Consider the following 20,040-nt stretch of genomic DNA (forward strand, 5'->3'; position numbering starts at 1 on the left):
AGGTAGCTTTTAATTTCATATAATAGGACAACAAATTAGAGAAGGATCTTTTATTTTCAAGTAACAATTATTAAAAATTGTTTTCTCATTATTTAAAAAAAGCGTAAGAAAGTGTAAAAAAGTACATATAAAGCAAGGAATTTATATTTTTGGTCTGTTCTTTTTAGCTACACTGAACTAGTGCAATAGTTAGAGTAATAGCGAATTCGGTTGCTTGCACTAGTGTGCACTGAGTGCGCACTAAGGCTTGTTCATAGTATGTTATTATATTTAAAGATTGTCTTAAATAATTCTCAAATAAATCCTCAAATATTTTTAACCATAATATGATATGTATAACATCTGTACGAATCATTTTATTAGTTAAAATGTTTTTAAATATGTATTTAAGACACGATCTTAAATATAAGAATGTACTGTAAACAAGCCTTAATGCGAACTCAGTGCGCACTAGTGCAAGCTACCGAATTCGCTATAAGAAAAAATATACTTGTCTCACTTTAACTTATTGCACCAGTTCAGCGGTGTAGCTAAAAGGAACATACCATTTGTATCCGTCACTGATCATGACAAACATGTTTGCATGCAGATCGGAATATCTTATGATAAGCACGAAGATATATTTTATTCTGTCAAAAGCAAAATTGTTAGTAAATAACACATTTAGGACAAAAACGTGTATTAATATCGTTTCATGAATATTTATACAGGTTAGTTTAATTTCAAAACAAAGAATGACCAGTAGATTTCTACATAAATAGTAACATGGCAGAAAAGGGTGCTTATTTAACTGGAACTGTATATAATAGGCCTACTCTTTTTGAAATTCTTGCACAGAAATCACTTGCATCTACTCTTGAACCGGCTTTTAAAAAGGTTCTTTCGGTACGTTACTCAAAATAATTCTTGCGATACAACATATTAGAATAATACAATATTAGAAAAGTATGTCTTAAAAACTAAAATTACAGCAAATTGACGATAATCACATACTTTTTGCAAAGCAAAAAATATTTTAAACAAATTATATGTATATTTGCTTTTATATATCAAAATTTTTAATCATATAAATTTTTAACAATTTTAGTTTCTTGTATCTTTCAATCCTGAAAGATATAGACATGTTCTTCAATGGGAAGATGAAGGTTATTTGTTATTTAATATACTTCTTCAGAGATATTACCTAAGAAAATATTGTAAGTATCTTTAGATCATGTTTTCAAAACTAGATAATTTTGTTTAACTTATCTATGTAATTCTTTCTTTAGAAATAACAAAATTTTTTTCTTGTTTATTTTCAGCTGCATCCTTTTCTGAAACATTTTATGGTTTGAAGCGTATTGTGGTAGTCAATTCAGAAACTAGTCAGTCAGAACTTAAAGAAAAACTATCACGCAAACAAAAAATACTATCATTGATATCACTCGCATTATTACCATATCTGAAAACTAAACTTGCACAACTCATCTTAAAATATCAATTTGAAGAAGCAGATGGTTGCGTAACACAAGGGGCAAGTATAATATGCGAAAAGAAAATTCTTATTATCTTTCTAAACATATTACATGAATCAGTGTCTTTTATTAAACAAAATTAAATACTGTTTGATACAGAGATTGCAGAGGCTTTTCCGTAAATGTGTCATTAGAGGACATTTAATTCTCTTTACATTGTACAAATCCTTAGAGATCTACAGTTACATACTTTATATATCAGAAGAATCGATGTATCCATCATCCTTACTAAGACTGTTACGTATTACATTGACATACTCCGAGCCACAGTCCACTCAAACTATCATGGATCTACTAAATAAACTAAAACATAATTCGTTCACCTTCGACGATGGATGGGACATGTTTCAGAGAACTGTTACTTCTTGCCTCGAGTTGGGGGCTTTCTTCCTACAGTTCCTTTCTTGGTGGAATCAAGAGAATTATATGACAGACCTTATGAATCTTCCATCTCCACCACCTCCAGATGTAAAAACAAATACAATTATCGAATATTCGAAAATTACGGAGGAAAATATAATATCCTTTTATTTTACAACAGGTGTCAAAGACTGCATTACGTCACAAAGGTACCTGTCCACTTTGCCACATGCCTCAGCGTATACATACTGTCCTTATGGTGTCTGGGTAAATTCATAAGATACTCTTTTATTTTAATATTTTAATATTACAGAATATATATTAGATTAAATTAATGTAACATTTAAATCTTCTCTTGCAGTTTTGTTTTTTGTTATCAATGTATTTTGTCGGAAGTACGCGAAAACAAGAGATGTCCAGTGACGCATTATCCTGCCACGGAGGACGATTTAGTACGCCTATACATAGATACATAAACTCGTCTAGATCGATATATATATTTAGATTGTTCTATGTATAAAATTTAAACTCAGGGGTGTAAATACAGCGCAAATATTACTTTTTAGCTAACATCACACACTGTTCCAAGGTGTTCAATTATTTATTTACTGTATATTATACAGGTGCATTGGTAAATAAAGGAAGAACATTTCTTATTCTCAAAATAACAAACTTTATTCTTATGACTTCTCAGCATATTAAATGGCAAGGTTCTAATCGCTTCTAATCACTAAACTAATGACTATAATATAATCTTTACAAACTTACATTTCGATAAAATATAGCAATCTTCGATATAGCGAATTTCAAAATTATATCGCTATCGTAGAGTTATAGTAAAACATACGCCGAGTCGGAAAACGGCAACAAATAACATTCCAAAGTGATTTCGATGTATTAATGCACGATGCTTCGAAGATTGAATTGCTAATGCGGTGAAAGTGCTCAGTGTGACTACCGGTTATGTACAAATAACGCTCTCTAACAAAATAAAACCGTCTAAGACACATTATAACGTAATAAGGCACATTCTTCTTAAGAATATGTAATTGAATCTAATTACTGCTTCGGAGAGAATTTTATTCCTTTGTTCGTGTGCGAGACAAAATGTCAATCAATCTCTTCTAGTCTTTCTTTGCTTTTATTTTGGTCAACCTTGGAATCTTTACGATTTACTTAGATATTTATAAATAGAACATTCAAGAATATAATAAAAAATATTTACCGTTTTTATTGATGGTCCAATATTTAGTTTCAATAACGACACAATGTCACTTTACAGTTATTGTACATATATGTAATCATACTGGAAACAGTCATGCATTGGGCATCAAGTATCAGTATTAACTGCTAATTGTATCTAGAATATTGTGCGTCGTAAAAAGTGCCAATAGACATTATCACTTTCTTTATCTATAAACTTCAAATTAAAGATAACGAAAATACGTCCAATGTGAATTTTAAATATCAATTAATAGCTAAAAATCGAAAAAGTTAGTCCGAAATTCTAATATTCACAGGTACACATTCTCTTATGTCACATACAATACTGATCGACGTTACTTTTGTTTACAATCCAACGATTTCGTATATCCATACAACACGACCCAAATTACACAGGGAGCGTTTAAAATTTGTTTAAATCATAGTTTTTACAATTTATAATTTTTTTCGACATTTACAGGCACGAAAATGAATTATCGATGCTCAAGTTTATGATGATGCAAGATGAATCACAGATAATGTTGTTATAATTTAACTCGTGAGAACGAAATAAGGTGAGAGAGATTTTACGAAGGAACTCTTATATGTGCACATATAAATAAAAATATACTTTTCCAATAATTTTTTCCATTGTCATAATGCGTATTCTACGATTCTCTTAAGTGTACATGAGAATTCTTCTAAACTGAATTATCGCAAGACGTATATCGATAGGCGACAGATTTAAACGCATTACACAGAGCATTTTCAATTCTTTGGAAAATAAAAGTAAATATGTTGCAGAGAAAAGTAGAAAAGTCACTATGCGATTACGAAGCAATTGTATTTTGCTGAACGCAACCAGGCTTGCAACAATTTGAAAAACATGCTACATCTCTATAAAAATAGAATTCTCTTCGAAGATTTTATATCTTTTGGCATATTGCCAAATATAATTTACTAAACATGTTTGATAAACGTGCACGATAGAGAAACATACTGAAAACAATATCAGATATAAAATATTCACTCGAATTTATAAGAATACATATACATATTAAAACGGATACGTATCTGAATGAAAATAGCATATTTATTTTGATTTACTTCGTGTCATTCTCATAGACGAGTCGAATGATTACACACATTTAACTGTTAGCATGCAGATTCATCTATCATGCTGCATCTTATAACAATGTGAAATGTACATATTGTGTGTATACACAAAATGCTTCATCAGTACCGGACTGAATCTTAATAGCAGATTTTTCAACAAAGTCATAGTTGATTATTCAATAATCAACGTTAAATGTATTATATTTATATTTTACATAAAATCTAAAATTGAAAGATAAAATTTGGTCAAAATGAATTCGATTTGTCGTCAATAATATAATTTCCAATATGTAGAAAGTAGATTACCTCATCTACTTTCTGAAACGTTTGTTATTAGAAGATATTAATTCTGCCAAAAGATATTAATTCTCCTAAAAAACTTAAGACATCTCGTTCGGTAGCAATGAAACGTTCCATGTATAAAGCGTACGTTTGAGTATTCTATAACGTATACGTACGTACGTATCTATACATCATTTTCTTATAATTTTCAAATTCAATTGAGAGAATTTTACTAGTGCTTTACTCAGCATGGGGATAGAAGAGGAGCATTTAATCGACACTGCCGTGTTAAAGAAGTTCTTAAGGAAAAATATCGTACTTGTATTATAATTCCTCAAAGAAGGCAACTCTAGCTTTAGTAGAGCCAGATTTCACTTTCTTCAATGTACTATACTTGTTCTCACCGAGTCGAACCTGCTCTTCGTGCAGTTGATCTAACTCGCACTGCTTCTCGCCGACCTTCATAACTTCAATTTCGGAACGTAATTCCCGCAGTTGTTCCTGTAGATGTTTGCTCTTCTCCCAATAATCAACTCTTTCCTTCTCGATTTCCAGCGAGAGTTGATCGACATCTCCTTCAGCAATGAGATCATAGGAACGCAGATCAGGTAGGGGTTCCGTATCGAGTTGAATATTCTGAAGATCTGCTTGAAGGTCCGATGGTAGAACTTGCGTCGAGGGAAACAAGTTCGACACAGGCTGCATAGACAAGTTGAACAAATAATTCGTAAATCAGCAATGTGATATTTTACACCAAATGTCAAATATACTAATAGATGTCCTAATATTCGCTAAACTTAAATATATATAATTAATTAATAATATTAATTATTTTGGGAAAAAACAGACACACACAACACGAAACAATAACTACTAACGTTCGACATTGCGATTATATTACAAACAAAAAACTAAATGCAAAACAAAAGTAAATTAAATGCAAAAGCAGAAATAATTTTATATTAAAACAAGTGAACAGATTTATACTTACAGGTATAGTAGCACTATAAGCGTTTCTACTGAGGAACTCTAACAGCTTTTCCTTGGCTTCTTTTTCAGCGATTCTTGCGCGTAACAATTCGTCTTTCAATTTTTCCGCCTCGGCAGCTCTACGCTCCGATTCTTGCACCAGTCTTTCCGTTAAAAGTTCAGCTTCTCTAGTCTTTCGTTCCAAATGGACCTTCTCTTCTTCAGTCTTCATGTTATTCAACCGTATGCGAGTGATTTCTTGCTCGGCTTCTGATGCTTTTTGGCTTAAAAGCATCGCTTCTTCTTCAGCTACGCGACTTTTCTCAGCTAAAAGATCTGCTGTTTCTTCAGATCTCCTCTAAAAACAGGAGATCAATTGCAATCTAAATATATAATGTATAAATATAACCAAGTATATTAAATTATACACTTATAATTAATACATAGACTGGCACACAATTGAGCCTTAATATCTAGTGACACAATAGAACTCGCATCATATTTATATAACTGTAGATCTCATAACCGTTAATTATCAAGAGATGATAATTATAAAAATATACATGAAATTTTTGCAAGATACTTGTAATAACACCTAAAAACAAGCTACAAATACGATACAACAATCTAGGATTATTTAAGATAACCTTGAAAATGTCTATTTACGATTTAAATATTATCAGCATAGATACTATCGGTTTCGAGTGACTTGAATTGATTAAAAAACTTCTTTACATCTTATGCGCCTTACAATTATAGAAATTTTACGACAAAGTGTCAAGATAACAGAATGTCAAGACAACAGACAAAGTGTCAAGATAACAGAAACAGAGTTAGATTTTTTAAAAAATCTGTCACTGCAGACTTCAAATCATATTGTACGATACTGACGCAGATGATTAAAAAGTCTTAGTTACTATTGTGCTAATAAATGTTAAGACTATTATGTCAGTCCACGAATATTATTTTTCGTTTGTGATATCTTACAAGAGCTTCGTTCGCAAGTCGAATCTCCTCCTGGTACTGCAAAAGTCGCTGTTCCATTGCAGCTTTTTCTCTCTCAGCCGCTTCCCTTAACTGTTTCTCTCGTGCTAGTTTACTTCTTTCCACTTGCCTCCTAATAACAACACAAACATTTTAAAACAACATCTGTGTGAAAAAAAATCAATTTATGATCAAACTACATCAAATATCAAGTCGGATAGTGCATAACTTATATCTTATCTACAAAGTATATGAAAACTATGTACAATTTTTTTGTAAATTAAAATCTGTTAACACAATGTATAAAAATATACTATAATAAATAGATATTTACTGACCTCAGCATATAATAGACATGTCTAATTGTCAGTTCCTATAAAATTTGCAGAAGGAAAAGAAGCATGTTTGTTAAGACCTAGTAATAGTTATGCAAGGGAAAATATTACAAAAGCTGCATTTTAATATTAAATAATTAATTGTTTCAGGAGCACGTAATGTAAAATTAGCTGATATCAGTCACTTTAAAGTCAACTTTCACAAATACATATATACATAATTAATTGATACATATTATGAATTAATATAAATCACTCTGCATACCCGTACAGAACATTTATTTTATGAAAACAAAGTGTTTTTTCATAACATTCACTTGCCTTTGTTTCTCTTCCTTGGCCTGTGCTTTCATCTGCTGAACTTCCATGGAGTCCGGTTTACGCCTCCTCATAAATAGATCATGGTTGCCAATACACAGGTCCAGGATCTTAACAAATAACACGTGAGTAGTTTTGTCACTATTATGTTCGTCCAACCCTAAAGCTATCAACCCCTTCACCCAGCCGCCAACATCTGACTGTTTCTTTACCAGTTTGTTCATGCGAACTTTCTGCGAGAAGAACACGAAATTCGGTGACGTTTTCTCCACGGGTTTGATTACGAATTTCTTGTCGTCGAAGCTGATATGACGGATCTCCGACCATGTAAACGTAGTCTTCGGGGCTAGTTTGTTCTCCTTTTCGTAAATATTTAATCCCAAGGCTGTTACTCCAAGCCAGAGATCTGTTTCCTTTTTATTCTGCAAACGCAAACCAAAAGACTGAAATGCTTTATCAATTATATTTTTGCTTAGTGTCTAAAAGTATAATAGCGAAACAAAGTGAATTTATATTCAGATGCGAACACAACCGACGCGAATCTCGCCGTTGGCATCTCGACACTTACACTAATAGGAAAATAATTTACGCCGTACATATCGAGATCCTGAGCGATTTTAAGGTATTCCATTTCTGCTTCATCCCTAGACATGCCGCGATGATCAGCATACCAAATTTTTATCCTGTCCTCCCACATCTCAGGAGTCATTTGGTACTGATCTATCACTCTTTGTGGAAGCAGGTCTTCGCTGGCCAACATTCCCGGCCGATATGAAACTTCGTCATAATCTCCGTACTGATAACGAAAATAGATGTCAATACCTTGTCCAATACAGTTATAATCATAATCAGATATATATTACAAATTATACATTACTTCATTATACTGATTCTGTGTGCAAACAATCTTAAGCTATTTTTATAAAACATTATTGATTTAAAGTATTTTTAATTTAATATTTTATTTGTCACGTTTTACAATTTATCTTTCTATGAACATTTTTATCTTTATATTTGTAAACATTAAATATTTTCTATCATGTTTTTCATCAAAATATCCTTCACACACAAGTCAAAGAATGGTTAATAAACAAGTTATTTATATAAGAAGCATGTAGAGACAAAGTGGAACAAATCCAACGTCTACTTGCTTCAAAAATAGAATTCTATTTAATAGGTATGTTACAGATTTTGGACTTGATCCACTTTTCCTCTAAGCAATTTATATTTTTGGCTGAAATATATCTTCTATATGATTCAACAAGTACATGATATTTAGCACATAAATATGAACACTATCTATAATTTGATATAATTTACTGCTTATTATGTAATTTACTACTTTCTTGTATCAACTATATGCAAAATAATTTCTATACATTGTATATTAATTCTTGTAAATTGTATTCTTTTAGCAGAAACAACAGGAATTACCTTTGCTTGGACAGCATAAGAAGCTAGCAATACAGAAGCCTCAGGTGGACAATAAATATCCATGGAGAGTATGGCCTGTTTTACTTGTAGGAAAAATAAGTGTTGAGTAACTTCTTGCACAAGTTCTTCAGATACATCCTCGGGATAGAATTTAGCCAAAAACATAAAGGGTGTGGTTGGTTGCTGTGAAATACCCTGATCCTGGACTAAAAGTGATTTAATTTTGTTAAAACAAACACAATGGACCCAGGAGATTCAGTATCACACAATTAATAGTTAATTGCATTAACCTTTTTTGTCCAGTTTTAGCCAAGAGATAAAACCTTTTGCATCCTCATACTGTAGTCCAAAGTACCATGTTTCTCTCAATCCTATTGTGCGACACACCAAATCAAACAGATCTCTACCTGTCGATCTCCACTGTGGAACCGTGTGGAATTCGTTAGAGCTTGCGAAATGATGTTAAGGGTGTCCCTCAACGAGTGTCAAAAGCTCTGCTCAGCAAGGGACGCCCTGTGCAAAAATGATAAACACTGTGACAAGCACTACGACTAACCTCCAGGTTGAACTCGAGCTCCGCGTCCAAGGTGCAGACTTTCACGGGAAAGGACTTCCCCGACTTTTTTCTGCGGAACGGTGACATCCTACTTCTCATTATGTTCGCAACGGCATCGCGAAAGACACGTTGCAGTGATCGCTATTGCGACAAAGCGTTATCGTGAACGATAAACGATATTACAACTCGCACCGAAAAACACCTCGACGAAGCATCGACATTTCACATTGTGGTCCCTCCCGCCTGCAATGTGTGGTAACGAGCTCTGAGCAGAACGGGAAACCTTTTATTTATCCACCTATCTGCGACGCGACATATCGCAAAACGCGAATCTCGAACGGCCGGCACAGATTGTTCAAACGGCCGACATCTTCACTCGCACATGCTCGCACAATCACGTCCTGCTTGACTCGCGAATTTCACACATGATCGAACATTTGATATTCTTGCCAGGGTAATCGACGTGCGTAAGTGTATATACCTGAAAACGATGACTCGTTCCCACCCTCACACGTGCGTGTGTGACATACTATACACTAATATATATAGTCGTGCAAATTCCAACAAGGCTGCTGGACTTGACGTTGAGTCGTACTACGACTCGATCTTTTTTACCAAACAGTAGCGACGCGTTCGAAAACACTGAAAGTCCACGACGGAAAGTGGCTGTGGTGGATGGGCTTGGTGGGGTTAGTGGAGTTGGTATCGAGAGGAGTTTTCGACAGCCATGGAAGAATGCTCAATGTGACATACTACATGTGTGTTGTGCCTACATATGTTGTATAAAATGATCGAAAGCGTATTTCGACATTAGCTATAATTGCTTCTCAGCAAAATAATAATAAATTAATAAATTTAGTAATTAATTAATTAATTTAGTAATTATTAATTTATAATTTAGTTATCTGGAAAGTTAATTGATTATATATTCCTCGGTCCGAGAACTCGGATCGATTTCTAGCATCGTGGGCACCAGGCCTAAGGAAATTTATAAACTTATTTATTATTCCTTACCTTTAACATCGTATATATAGACATTTCCCTTGTCATCCTTTTGTATATTTTTTTTAATTTCCATGCATAAAATATGACGACTCGGGATGAAATTTTCCATTTTTTTTCACAAATTGTTACTGATTCGTGACTTTTAACGTGCCTCGTATCTCGTAAGAAAATTTCAGAACCTATAAAATACAAAAAGCTTAATAAGCTTTATTTATATTTAAAGACAATATTCTGACAATATACATCACTATAGAAATAAACCTAAACCTGGCTAACCTACACTGCTGTATTTAAATTTTTTATCTTACCGTGATGGCTAATAGTTGTACGAATGTTTCGAAGAACAAAAAACCATAAATAATTTAGTAATTTCATACTGTATTGCACTCTTTGCACACTCTCCACCATCTTCACCGATTCACACGCGCAAAAGAGACTGGAGAAAAGTCACACGAGTGGTCCACGGAGTACGGTTTTCGAACGGCCATGGTCGCATGGTCAGTGTGCCCACTAGGGGTTTTCAAACGATCTGAGTGTGACAAAATACACACGGGTGATGTTTTCGAACGCACCCCTTATATGACATCCGATATCTAATAAAAGAATAGCTTTCTAATGGAAAATTGAATTCTATATTAGAAAGCTGTTCTCCTATTGAATATCAGACGTCGTAGTTTCAGTTTCAATATTTGGCTGAAAGCACTATGCTTTAAGTGATTCTACGCCATTGCTCCCAATCAGACGTCGTACGTCGGACATCAGACATGAAGTTTGTTCGAGTTGCTTGTACTATTCACACTTTTACACCTAATGCCCGTTGCACACTAGTGCACCTCATACAATACAAATTTTCCAAAATACGTTCTGAAGACGCTTTTAGGACGGAGGGATGTCATCAGAATATTTTTAAGACGTCCTTTGAAGATGTGAGCTGTCTGACAATAGCTAATATCCAATAAGTTTATTCGCATTAATTGAACTTTTTACACTTTCACACTTAGTGCACATTAATTCTTTAGAGGTTCTAAAAATGACGTCATGAGGTCCGTTCGTGTTACGAGTGTAATTGCAATTTTGATACACTTTTTACACTTGATCCTAAGCAAGAGTGAAAAGTGTATCAGAATTGCATTTACACTTGTAACACGAACGGAAAACATGACGCCATTTTTAGAACCTCTAAAGAATTAATGTGCACTAAGTGTGAAAGTGTAAAAAATTCAATTAATGTGAATAAACTTATTGGATATTAGCTATTTTCAGACAATTCACACTTTCAAAGGACGTCCTAAGAATATTCTAATGACGTCCCTCCGTCCTGAAAACGTCTTCAGAATGTATTTTTGAAAATTTATGTTGTTTGGAGTGCACTAGTGTGCAACGGGCATTAGGTGTAAAAGTGTGAAAAGTACAAGCAACTCGAACAAACCTATGGTGTGAATCCTACATTAGCAATCTAGTTTAGTATAGACATCTGGGCCCCTATTCTTGAAATAGTTGCGTATACGTAAGTTTTACTGCGCAAGTTTAATCATACCATAAAATAGCTGCGCATTGAAAATTACGTATAAGCAAAAATTTCAAGAATAGGAGCCCTGTGCATCTTCAATAAGAGAATTGGCTGTTAAGCCAGCGGTGCTTGTTTTCATGCTGGATTGCTTGCTGATTGGTGCATTTCTGAAGATGGATAGAAATATAGCAATCAAAACAGAGTATATATAATATGTCACATATTTCATACAGTTCAATTAAAATAAATTAACCAAGCTCTTTGCAATCTTTGATAATTGCAATCTGATCATCTAACGTGAGACAAGTTTCAAGTAATAACTATTAATACAGGTTCAGTCCTTGTTTAAGGAAAGTTCTCAAATAAGAGAATCTTGAGAATCTCAAATAATTAATAAGCTGAAATAATATGTTACATAATTCTTTAAATAAAGAAGATAGAATATTTTAATATACTTTAAATATGATACATTACCTTTTGTTGTTCGTAAGACGAACTCCTGGGGTCCGATATTTGATGATGTACGAATGAGATACGCATGCGAAAACAGTATACGTAACGTGAACTAAACTATTTTCGCATGCGTATCTCATTCGCATACCATCAAGAATCGAGCCCCTGATCTGCTCCTGTGTTCATGAGACGGCAAGAGCAAGAGCAGACCATAGAATATTATAGTTATAGATGGGAGATTGTACTATTCTCGGGTGGGACCCGATTGACCACGATACGATTGGACACAGATTGTAATGATTGGTTCGACCTAGTAATTCACTACATAATTCTTTTCATCGGTTGGTTGTGTCCAATCGTACTGTGGTCAATCGGGACGCTCCCACTATTCTCTCGGATCCAGATCTTACTCACTCTATCTCGTTATCGTAAGCATCCACTGGCCGCGTTCAGTAGAACAAGTGATCAGTAAGCGCTCAGTGAGCTCTTGCATCTGATTGGAGTATAGTTGGAGATCTAAAAGAATATGCCAAATCATATACAAGAGCTCCCTGAGCGCTTACTGATCACTTGTTCTACTGAACGCGGCCACTGTTGAACTGGTGCAATAAGTTAGAGTGAGAAAAAATATACTTATCTCACTTTAACTTATTGCACCAGTTCAGCAGTGCAGCTGAAAAGAACAGACCATATTTCAGTGTAGACTTCGTGCACTAATGCAAAAAGTGTACTTGAAGAAACAGTTTTATGGATTGTGTTGAATTGTCGCTATATTAAACAATACAGAAAAGAAGAGTTGCTACTTTACCATATAAATTAACCAAAAATAAATAACATAAAGGATAGAAGAGTTAAAAGCTAAAACAATTATCAATGAAGACTGCTCCACATCAAAGGTTAGTCATGGTGGGTGATCGCGACGGGTAAGTTTTTATATAATATAAACAATTAATTGTTTATATTTTGCACTGATTCTATAAATTGATTAATTCTAATTCTTTAGACTCACAGAATTCTTTAGATTTACAGAAGTAAATTTCTTCAATTTTATAAATTTTCTGTCCTGTTATATCACAACTAGGATTTTGATTTAAAAAGAAAACTTGTTAATTGAAGTTAATTAGGGAAATACAACTTGATAATCATAACTATTATGACTAACAAGATGAATGTGTATATTTTAAAAATTATTTTCAGATTAAAAGAATTGCTGAGACGTAGACTGGTTGAATGTGGATGGCGTGATCAAGTAAAGCTGATATCAAAGGAGCTAATAAAGGAACATGGTCATGATATTACTTACGACATATTACTATCTACTGTGACAACCAAGGCTCGCACACTTGTGCCAGATTCAGTTAAGAAGGAACTGTTGCAAAAAATCAGAAATCAATTGATAGCTCAGGAGGAGAAACTAAAGATTGCATCGGATCGTTAAAATTGAGTTTTACAATGTTAATTACTCTTCTTTATATATAAGTATTTGTATGTTAGAATAATCTTTTATAAATTATATAATTACGATAATAATTATATAAGTTTTTCATGAAACATTACAATACTTGATGTAAATATTATATTAAGTCATATACGATGATCATTGCAGCTAATTATATAAGTAACTTTCTATATAGCTTTCTATATAGAATGTGATAATAATAGATGATCCAAATATATTTTTAAGAAAAAATATGTATAAAATATAGTAATTATACAAATTAAATATATTACAAATTAAATATGCTTAATTCATTCAATATTTAAGTGACATATATGCAGTTATAATGGAATAAATATATGGTTACTTATTGTACGATATTTTCATGATTGCATTCCAAAAAATCCTTTTTAAGGAAAATTTTACTAAAAACTTAGTATATGTATATTATAGATTTTCAATAAAATTCTCCTCAGGACATTTGAAATATAACTCAAAACTATTAATAACACTTGTCACCAGCAGAGGGCAGAACTCCGCGGTAAAACTACAAATAAAGTTAGGTTAGATCTAGGTTCGAGAAGTCACAGCAACATTCTGCCGTTCGTTTGACTTTTCATCCATCTGACTTTTGCGGTGTCGGCAATCTCGTGCCGGTGATAGTATTGCAAGAACTTAGTGTAACAGTTAATTGCTGAAAAATGTTGATAAAAGTAAAGGTAATTATATTTATCCGACCTGTCCATCACGTTTCTTCGAAGTAACTGTCGATTTACGATAATATTAATTCCAACCTTGTTTCAGACTCTCACAGGAAAAGAGGCAAGTTCCATACAAATTTAGAACCAAAATAGTAAATAATCTTATAAAATCAAGTAACATTGTTGCTGTGCAATCAGAAAAAATTATCCAAATTTTGTCGCAATTTAACTTCGTTTCTGTACTTAAAGGAAAACAACCTAAGTTTAACTTGAAACTATATTTTTTGCAAGATTATTTATAGATTCAAATTGCACTTTGATAACCTTTTGCTAAATAGACATCCATATCTTAAGTGCATTTCATTTTATTTTTTTTTCTAAATATAATGTGTTATCTTTATAAATTGGTTGATGTATCGTTTGAATTTGAAAAAACAGCATTTACAATTAAATAATTGTTGATCATCTCTTTAGATCGAGATAGATATAGAACCCACAGATAAAGTAGAGAGGATCAAAGAAAGAGTGGAGGAAAAAGAAGGAATACCACCGCAACAGCAGCGACTAATATTCTCTGGCAAACAGATGTAGGTATAAGTATTATCATAATTGTACAATGCAATGGACAATGTTGTATAGCATCATTTGTTAACAATATGTGAATAACACATATTTATTTGACTATGCCAACATAATATTAATGTTTTAATTTTATCATGCATTTATTTTCGTATGAAATTCTGAAATACGGTGTTATACACAAGGCTACGTCACTACTAACTCTTTCCTGAAACCATGTAATATACATATTCTGTTTCTCCTCTCATGGCATTGATACCCTATTGTCTTTATGGGATGACTATGGGATTGGATAACACATTCTTTTTTATTCCTCTGTTTCACAATTTCTTTAGTCATGTTACTTTCAATACAGTTCAATACGTGATTGTACAAGATATCTTGCGTATCTACTTTAGAAAGTCAGAAATATTAAAAACAATACCAGGGAGGAAAGTGATTCTAGTAATTGTTACAATATAGTGAGAATATTATACATTCGTTTTAGGAACGATGAGAAGACTGCACAGGATTACAAGGTACAAGGCGGTTCAGTGCTGCATTTGGTACTCGCGCTGAGGGGAGGCTGCGAATACAACATTCCTCTTCTGTAAATGAGTCCACGCTAAGAAATCGTCCGATCAACAAGGCGAGAAAAACGCAGAACCATCACGCGTCGGTAACGGTCATCAGTATACTCGTTTGTGCTCGTAAAAAGAACACGATCTTCGCCATTCAACGTGATTACAGCTACACAGCTTTACATTTACATCCTAAATAAATATTTAATAAACTAATATAATGCCGTGAAACAAGAGATGTTTCTATTTAAAGCAATCTCACAATGAACGGTAGCGCATGTACTCGATCCTCCTTACTTTTCCACTTGTCTTTCGCATTGCGTGCTAGATGTTACAATGTTGTAACTTATATATTACAATGTTGTAATTGTATGCCGATTATAAAGATGATTCTAAGCCGTAAAATCAAACTAGTAGATTCGAATTTGTGGACTACATATTGTTGAATATGTATTGTGATTATGATGTTATAGATAAAAACCTAATGTAATAATAAATTCAAATATCAATATAGTGTATCAAATAATAGATGTGAAAGATCAAATCATAACAAAGCATAATCAATTACATTCATCATCTTTTTAATTGGCTTCTGAAACTTACAATAGTTTTGCAAAAAAATCAATTTTTGACGTTGGGAACTATACGCAGAAACTAGTTCGAGTTTTGTAGCGTTAAATAAAAAGAGCTACTTTCTACGACTCTTAAATATTTATTTCGTGCATCATACGTGAATATTAAATATACTAAAATTATACCAGCCGTTTACGACTGTTTCATTCTCTTCTCTATTTCCATAATAATTACAAATCGCAATAATTATCGCCTGTCATTCTGTTGTGTCATTCTGTTAAGTAGCCTTAATCGTAATATTGATATAATTCCTCGCCAACATCGTTTCTTCCGCAGATCTCACGTTATTAAGAGATCAGCGACAATAGATATAATCGCCAAAATCAAATCATTTTTTAATTCGAAGCAAAATTTGAGACTTGACTGCCGAAACTCCTCAACTACAAGGGACGATACTTCTTTCACGAGGGACGTCCATTTGGCGTATATTAAGATCTTCATCGTTAACAGAAACAAGGAGGCATTCTATACAGATAGCAACAGAAGAGCAAAGGCGTTAAAATAATGTTAATGAAATCACCCCTAATGTGTACACTAATACAATAATAATATTAATTATAAATTCAAAATTATATGCCACAAAGGGTTTTTTATAACTATAATTATACAAAATTAGGATTTTGAAAAGGACTAAAGAGTCAATGGTGCGGATGTTAAGCACTACTTTATATTATATAATGTAATCATTACGAAATTATTTTATCTTTTGACATTTTATTCATTTTGTATGTAGTCTGTTAACAATGAATGTGATTCGGTTGTACATCTAACAACGTATGATTTAAACCTGTTGACCTTGTGTATTGACGAATTGTGTCAACTGTTAACTGAGGAAGACCACAGGATCGAAATATATTAAATTTTGTAATGATTACATTGTATGATATAAAGTAGCGCTCAATATTCGCACCATTGGCTCTTTAGTCCTTTTCGAAATCTTAATATTAATTATATCGAGAGATGCAGTATAAAGTGCCGACCGCTGAATTTGCAACTGGAGAACGCCGTGCAGAATATTTTCTGACGCTACGCGTTTCGAACAAAGACGTTAATTAGCACAAGGAACACAAACAATAGGATCGAAGACGCGACAAATTCTCGCGGGAGAGAAAGACGGACAGGATTTAACGTACGAAGATAAGCGTTCAGTCAACCACGTGACATTCGAAGGACTAAAAAGAACTCTATATGCATGTAGGACTTGAATATCGGGAGAGGGAAGGACGGGGACGATTATATTTTTATATATAAATATATATACTATATAATATATAGGAACGTCGCGATGCAGCGCAAAAGAAAAAGAAAAGAGACACCATTTCAGCATGTGGCATGACGACTCAGCGATTCCCCAGCGTTCAGTTCCTGTGGTATCTGCTGTTGTGCGTCGCCCGGCTCCACTTAGTCTTGAAGACACGTTGGCAGATATTGCAGTACGCCGCAGAATTAGGCGAGTCCTCGTGCTTGGACGTGATGTGCCGCAGAAGTGCGTGCTGCGTGGTGAACGTGACGCCGCACTTGTCGCAGTACGACGTCGGCGTGTGGGCGCTTCTGGCCACCGGCGCGCCACCCGTCGTCTTCGACGGCTCTACACAAATGCATTCCTCGGTTTTTACCTAAGCGGAGGGCTTCTGGAGGAGATGCTGGCCGCGCGTTTTCGCTACAGGAGACCGTAACGAGAGATCGCATTGATGCACACCGCGGCCGATGTCGGCGAGCGCGTCCACGCGATTGGAGCGCTCTGCGTACATTAACACGTTGAAGACCGCTGTTCATTTTTCAGAAACTTCTTTTCTGAGATCGGGAGAAGAGTTTGAACATGAATAAAAAAATATCAAGCTAACCGAAACGCATAAATATTCGCACACGGTCCGCAATGTGTTAACGCGTTCGCTACCACTGTTCATCTGGAAAAAGCCGTCCAACCACCCTATATAGGTGTTCTTTTTTATGTAATATAGATTATAATGTAACACAGATTTAATTTATTTATGTGGACACAGAAGAAAAAAATCATCGTTGTCAGACACATGTGGATCCCTCGTGAAAATCGGCGTGTTACACACGCGTGGTAGCGAACGTAATTAATTGTATGTTGAATTAATTATGTTGTACAACAATAATTGAACATATAATGAACAACGTATGTAATTGATATTGTACAATGACAATTTAAAGCTGTAGAGAAAGAAGGAAAGAGAAGCTCTGGCGAGAGTCAAGCAGCGCGGGGGAGTGGGAGGGTTGCGAAGATGGCAAAAATCTTGTTCCTTCGTCAATCTCAAATGAATTTTCTCGTAGTTGATAAGAATAGATCCTAAGTTAATTATCGCACGCCTGCGAATGCAAGAAAGAACGAGAGAAAGAGAGAGAAAGGTCGTCGGCAGATTACTCGCGCGCGAGCTTAATTTGATTAGATTAATTAATTTGTTACGCGAGAAATTAATGGCGGACTCGGCGGAGAGACACGAAAACGTTCATGCCGACTTGTTTCTCCCGGCGGACGGCAACGTTACAAACGGTGATATCGATTTACGCGAGAGAGACCGAGTCATTTCCGCTGGCGAACCGTAATTACATCAGCGTGCATTACCGCGCGACCTATCAATGCGCTTAATCAATCTCGCTGCCTTCGCTTCCCTGCTTCTGAATCAGTGTTGCGCGATTAAATTTTCCCTTCGTCTAGAATAAGCAGCAAACCAATAATCAAAGTCAGTCAGTCGTCACAGTATAAAATCACAAATAATTTCACCGATCGATGAAATTAATTGTCAATTGAGCTTGAAAGTATTTGTAATTTTATATATGACGATTGATTCGCCGATTGTTCTAGTCAAGGGAAATTTTTGTTGATTCATGTGCAACTTTATTTTGAATCCGTCGTTCTTCGCTTCGTCGTTCGACGTCGTCCTCCGTCGAAGCAAGCTCGTTACACGTGCTCGCGAGACTATTTCTCTCACCTGTTCGCCGCAATTCGAAGCGATGCGATCATTTGCCGGGGTATCTTAAATGCAGAGTCGACACTGACAGCACTGTGAATCTAAATGTCTTACTTTAACTGAATATCTTTTCACACATTTCTTATGTTTTAAGTCAGGTCATTTAGCACGTATTAAATTATAATTTACACGTCTTAATCGTGTTAAATGACATGATTTGAAACGTGTAAAGAGAGCTTCAGCCAAATCACACGCCTGTATGTTCAGAAATGACACACTTGGATTTGCAGTGCGTTCAAAATCGCGAAGGAAGAAGCAAGTTGTAAATTACGATTAAATTTCGACTTCGTCGGATTGGAGCTCGCGAAAGTGATTACTGAAACGTATGTAACAAAACAAAGGCGATGATTGAAGATGAGAAATAAAATTTGTCGAAAAAAAGGTCCTTCGCGAGAGGAGAATAAAGCGATCAACTTATCAGGGATGAGAGAGATATGCGGCGCGATGCTCTGATTACGAGAGGCGCCGATACACGGGCGTGTCCATCAGAAATTCTTTTATTTACATTTTACTGCGATAACATTTTGAAAGCGTAGTCTTACACGATCTTTAATTAAGTTACAAGCTCACAATTATGATACCGAACATAACGCGTACCTGAATAGAACGCAATGCTTTCGTGCTACCGACAGGTGTATCTCACGATATCTACAGTTAGTTCCTAAAGTCGATGCGACTACACACATCCGCTGTCTCCTTCCGCGAGAGAGAGAGTGGTCTTAACCCTTCCAGACCAAAGACAGACGACTTTTCGTTACTTACTCCGCGAGAATTACTTTTCCGAGATTCTTGTTTGAACAGAGCGGTGGGTTTCTCCTAACGGGGACATCGAAATAGCAGCTTGGGGTGAAATCATGTCTCGAAGGGTTAAACGACCTTTTTTCTTTTTCTTCTTTTTTTCCGCTTTTCTCTTTTTCGTCTTCGATTTCATGTCGCAACACGCGCGATATGGTACTAGTGAATTCCACCGGCAAATTTCTCGAAAGGTGATCGACACTCCTCGGTTCTCCCCCGGAATTTCGGAATAGACATAAAAATTAGTCGATCTCGACGAGTCCGCGAGATTTCACGCATCGATTCCCCCCCCCCCCCCC

General features: G+C 34.7%; 5 protein-coding genes across 10 annotated transcripts in view; 3 read left to right on the top strand and 2 right to left on the bottom strand.

The window, feature by feature from the left end:
* The first annotated feature begins 523 nt into the window (after positions 1 to 523).
* On the top strand, positions 524 to 6,681 carry LOC116845617 (peroxisome assembly protein 12). Of its 3 annotated transcripts, none has more exons than XM_032818532.1 (7): positions 524 to 646; positions 711 to 885; positions 1,088 to 1,196; positions 1,302 to 1,513; positions 1,614 to 1,982; positions 2,056 to 2,141; positions 2,236 to 2,386. In XM_032818532.1, the coding sequence occupies exons 2-7, from the start codon at positions 766 to 768 to the stop codon at positions 2,348 to 2,350; spliced, it is 1,011 nt and encodes a 336-aa protein (XP_032674423.1). In that variant the 5' UTR covers positions 524 to 646; positions 711 to 765; the 3' UTR covers positions 2,351 to 2,386. The 3 variants fall into 3 exon arrangements, 2 of the variants coding, with proteins under 2 accessions (XP_032674423.1, XP_032674424.1); XR_004378278.1 differs by adding an exon at positions 3,559 to 6,681 and having other exon boundaries at positions 541 to 885; positions 2,236 to 3,394; XM_032818533.1 differs by having other exon boundaries at positions 539 to 885; positions 1,866 to 1,982.
* Positions 3,086 to 9,822, bottom strand: LOC116845613 (merlin). Of its 2 annotated transcripts, XM_032818522.1 has the most exons (9): positions 9,072 to 9,821; positions 8,806 to 8,935; positions 8,516 to 8,721; positions 7,650 to 7,877; positions 7,294 to 7,503; positions 7,085 to 7,191; positions 6,432 to 6,561; positions 5,467 to 5,802; positions 4,800 to 5,174 (listed from the first exon to the last, which is right to left on the bottom strand). In XM_032818522.1, exons 1-9 carry the CDS (start codon positions 9,168 to 9,170, stop codon positions 4,800 to 4,802), a joined length of 1,821 nt encoding a protein of 606 aa, XP_032674413.1. In that variant the 5' UTR covers positions 9,171 to 9,821. The 2 variants fall into 2 exon arrangements, with proteins under 2 accessions (XP_032674412.1, XP_032674413.1); XM_032818521.1 differs by having other exon boundaries at positions 3,086 to 5,174; positions 7,085 to 7,503; positions 9,072 to 9,822.
* Positions 9,823 to 12,664: 2,842 nt separating this feature from the next.
* Positions 12,665 to 13,778, top strand: LOC116845644 (transcription and mRNA export factor ENY2). 2 transcript variants are annotated; one of them, XM_032818593.1, is made up of 2 exons: positions 12,665 to 12,935; positions 13,237 to 13,778. In XM_032818593.1, exons 1-2 carry the CDS (start codon positions 12,913 to 12,915, stop codon positions 13,475 to 13,477), a joined length of 264 nt encoding a protein of 87 aa, XP_032674484.1. In that variant the 5' UTR covers positions 12,665 to 12,912; the 3' UTR covers positions 13,478 to 13,778. The 2 variants fall into 2 exon arrangements, with proteins under 2 accessions (XP_032674484.1, XP_032674483.1); XM_032818592.1 differs by having other exon boundaries at positions 12,686 to 12,962.
* A 248-nt stretch (positions 13,779 to 14,026) lies between these two features.
* On the top strand, positions 14,027 to 15,553 carry LOC116845646 (NEDD8). The gene is made up of 4 exons (XM_032818594.1): positions 14,027 to 14,196; positions 14,282 to 14,299; positions 14,653 to 14,765; positions 15,245 to 15,553. The coding sequence occupies exons 1-4, from the start codon at positions 14,179 to 14,181 to the stop codon at positions 15,348 to 15,350; spliced, it is 255 nt and encodes an 84-aa protein (XP_032674485.1). The 5' UTR covers positions 14,027 to 14,178; the 3' UTR covers positions 15,351 to 15,553.
* Positions 15,554 to 15,881: 328 nt separating this feature from the next.
* LOC116845643 (protein bric-a-brac 2-like) overlaps positions 15,882 to 20,040 on the bottom strand; it is a 39,746-nt gene continuing 35,587 nt past the window's right edge. The window contains exons 6-7 of one of the 2 annotated variants that reach the window (XM_032818591.1): positions 17,267 to 17,538; positions 15,882 to 16,415 (exon numbers count right to left, since the gene is read on the bottom strand). In XM_032818591.1, the coding sequence (XP_032674482.1) occupies positions 17,309 to 17,538 (230 nt within the window). In that variant the 3' untranslated portion in view covers positions 15,882 to 16,415; positions 17,267 to 17,308. Of the gene's footprint in view, positions 17,539 to 20,040 lie in introns of both variants that reach the window. The other variant, XM_032818590.1, reaches the window with a different exon arrangement.

Source organism: Odontomachus brunneus, unplaced genomic scaffold (genome assembly GCF_010583005.1).
Source record: "Odontomachus brunneus isolate Ranch 3 - 2012 unplaced genomic scaffold, Obru_v1 Obru_scaffold_054, whole genome shotgun sequence".
NCBI classification, from domain to species: domain Eukaryota; kingdom Metazoa; phylum Arthropoda; class Insecta; order Hymenoptera; family Formicidae; genus Odontomachus; species Odontomachus brunneus.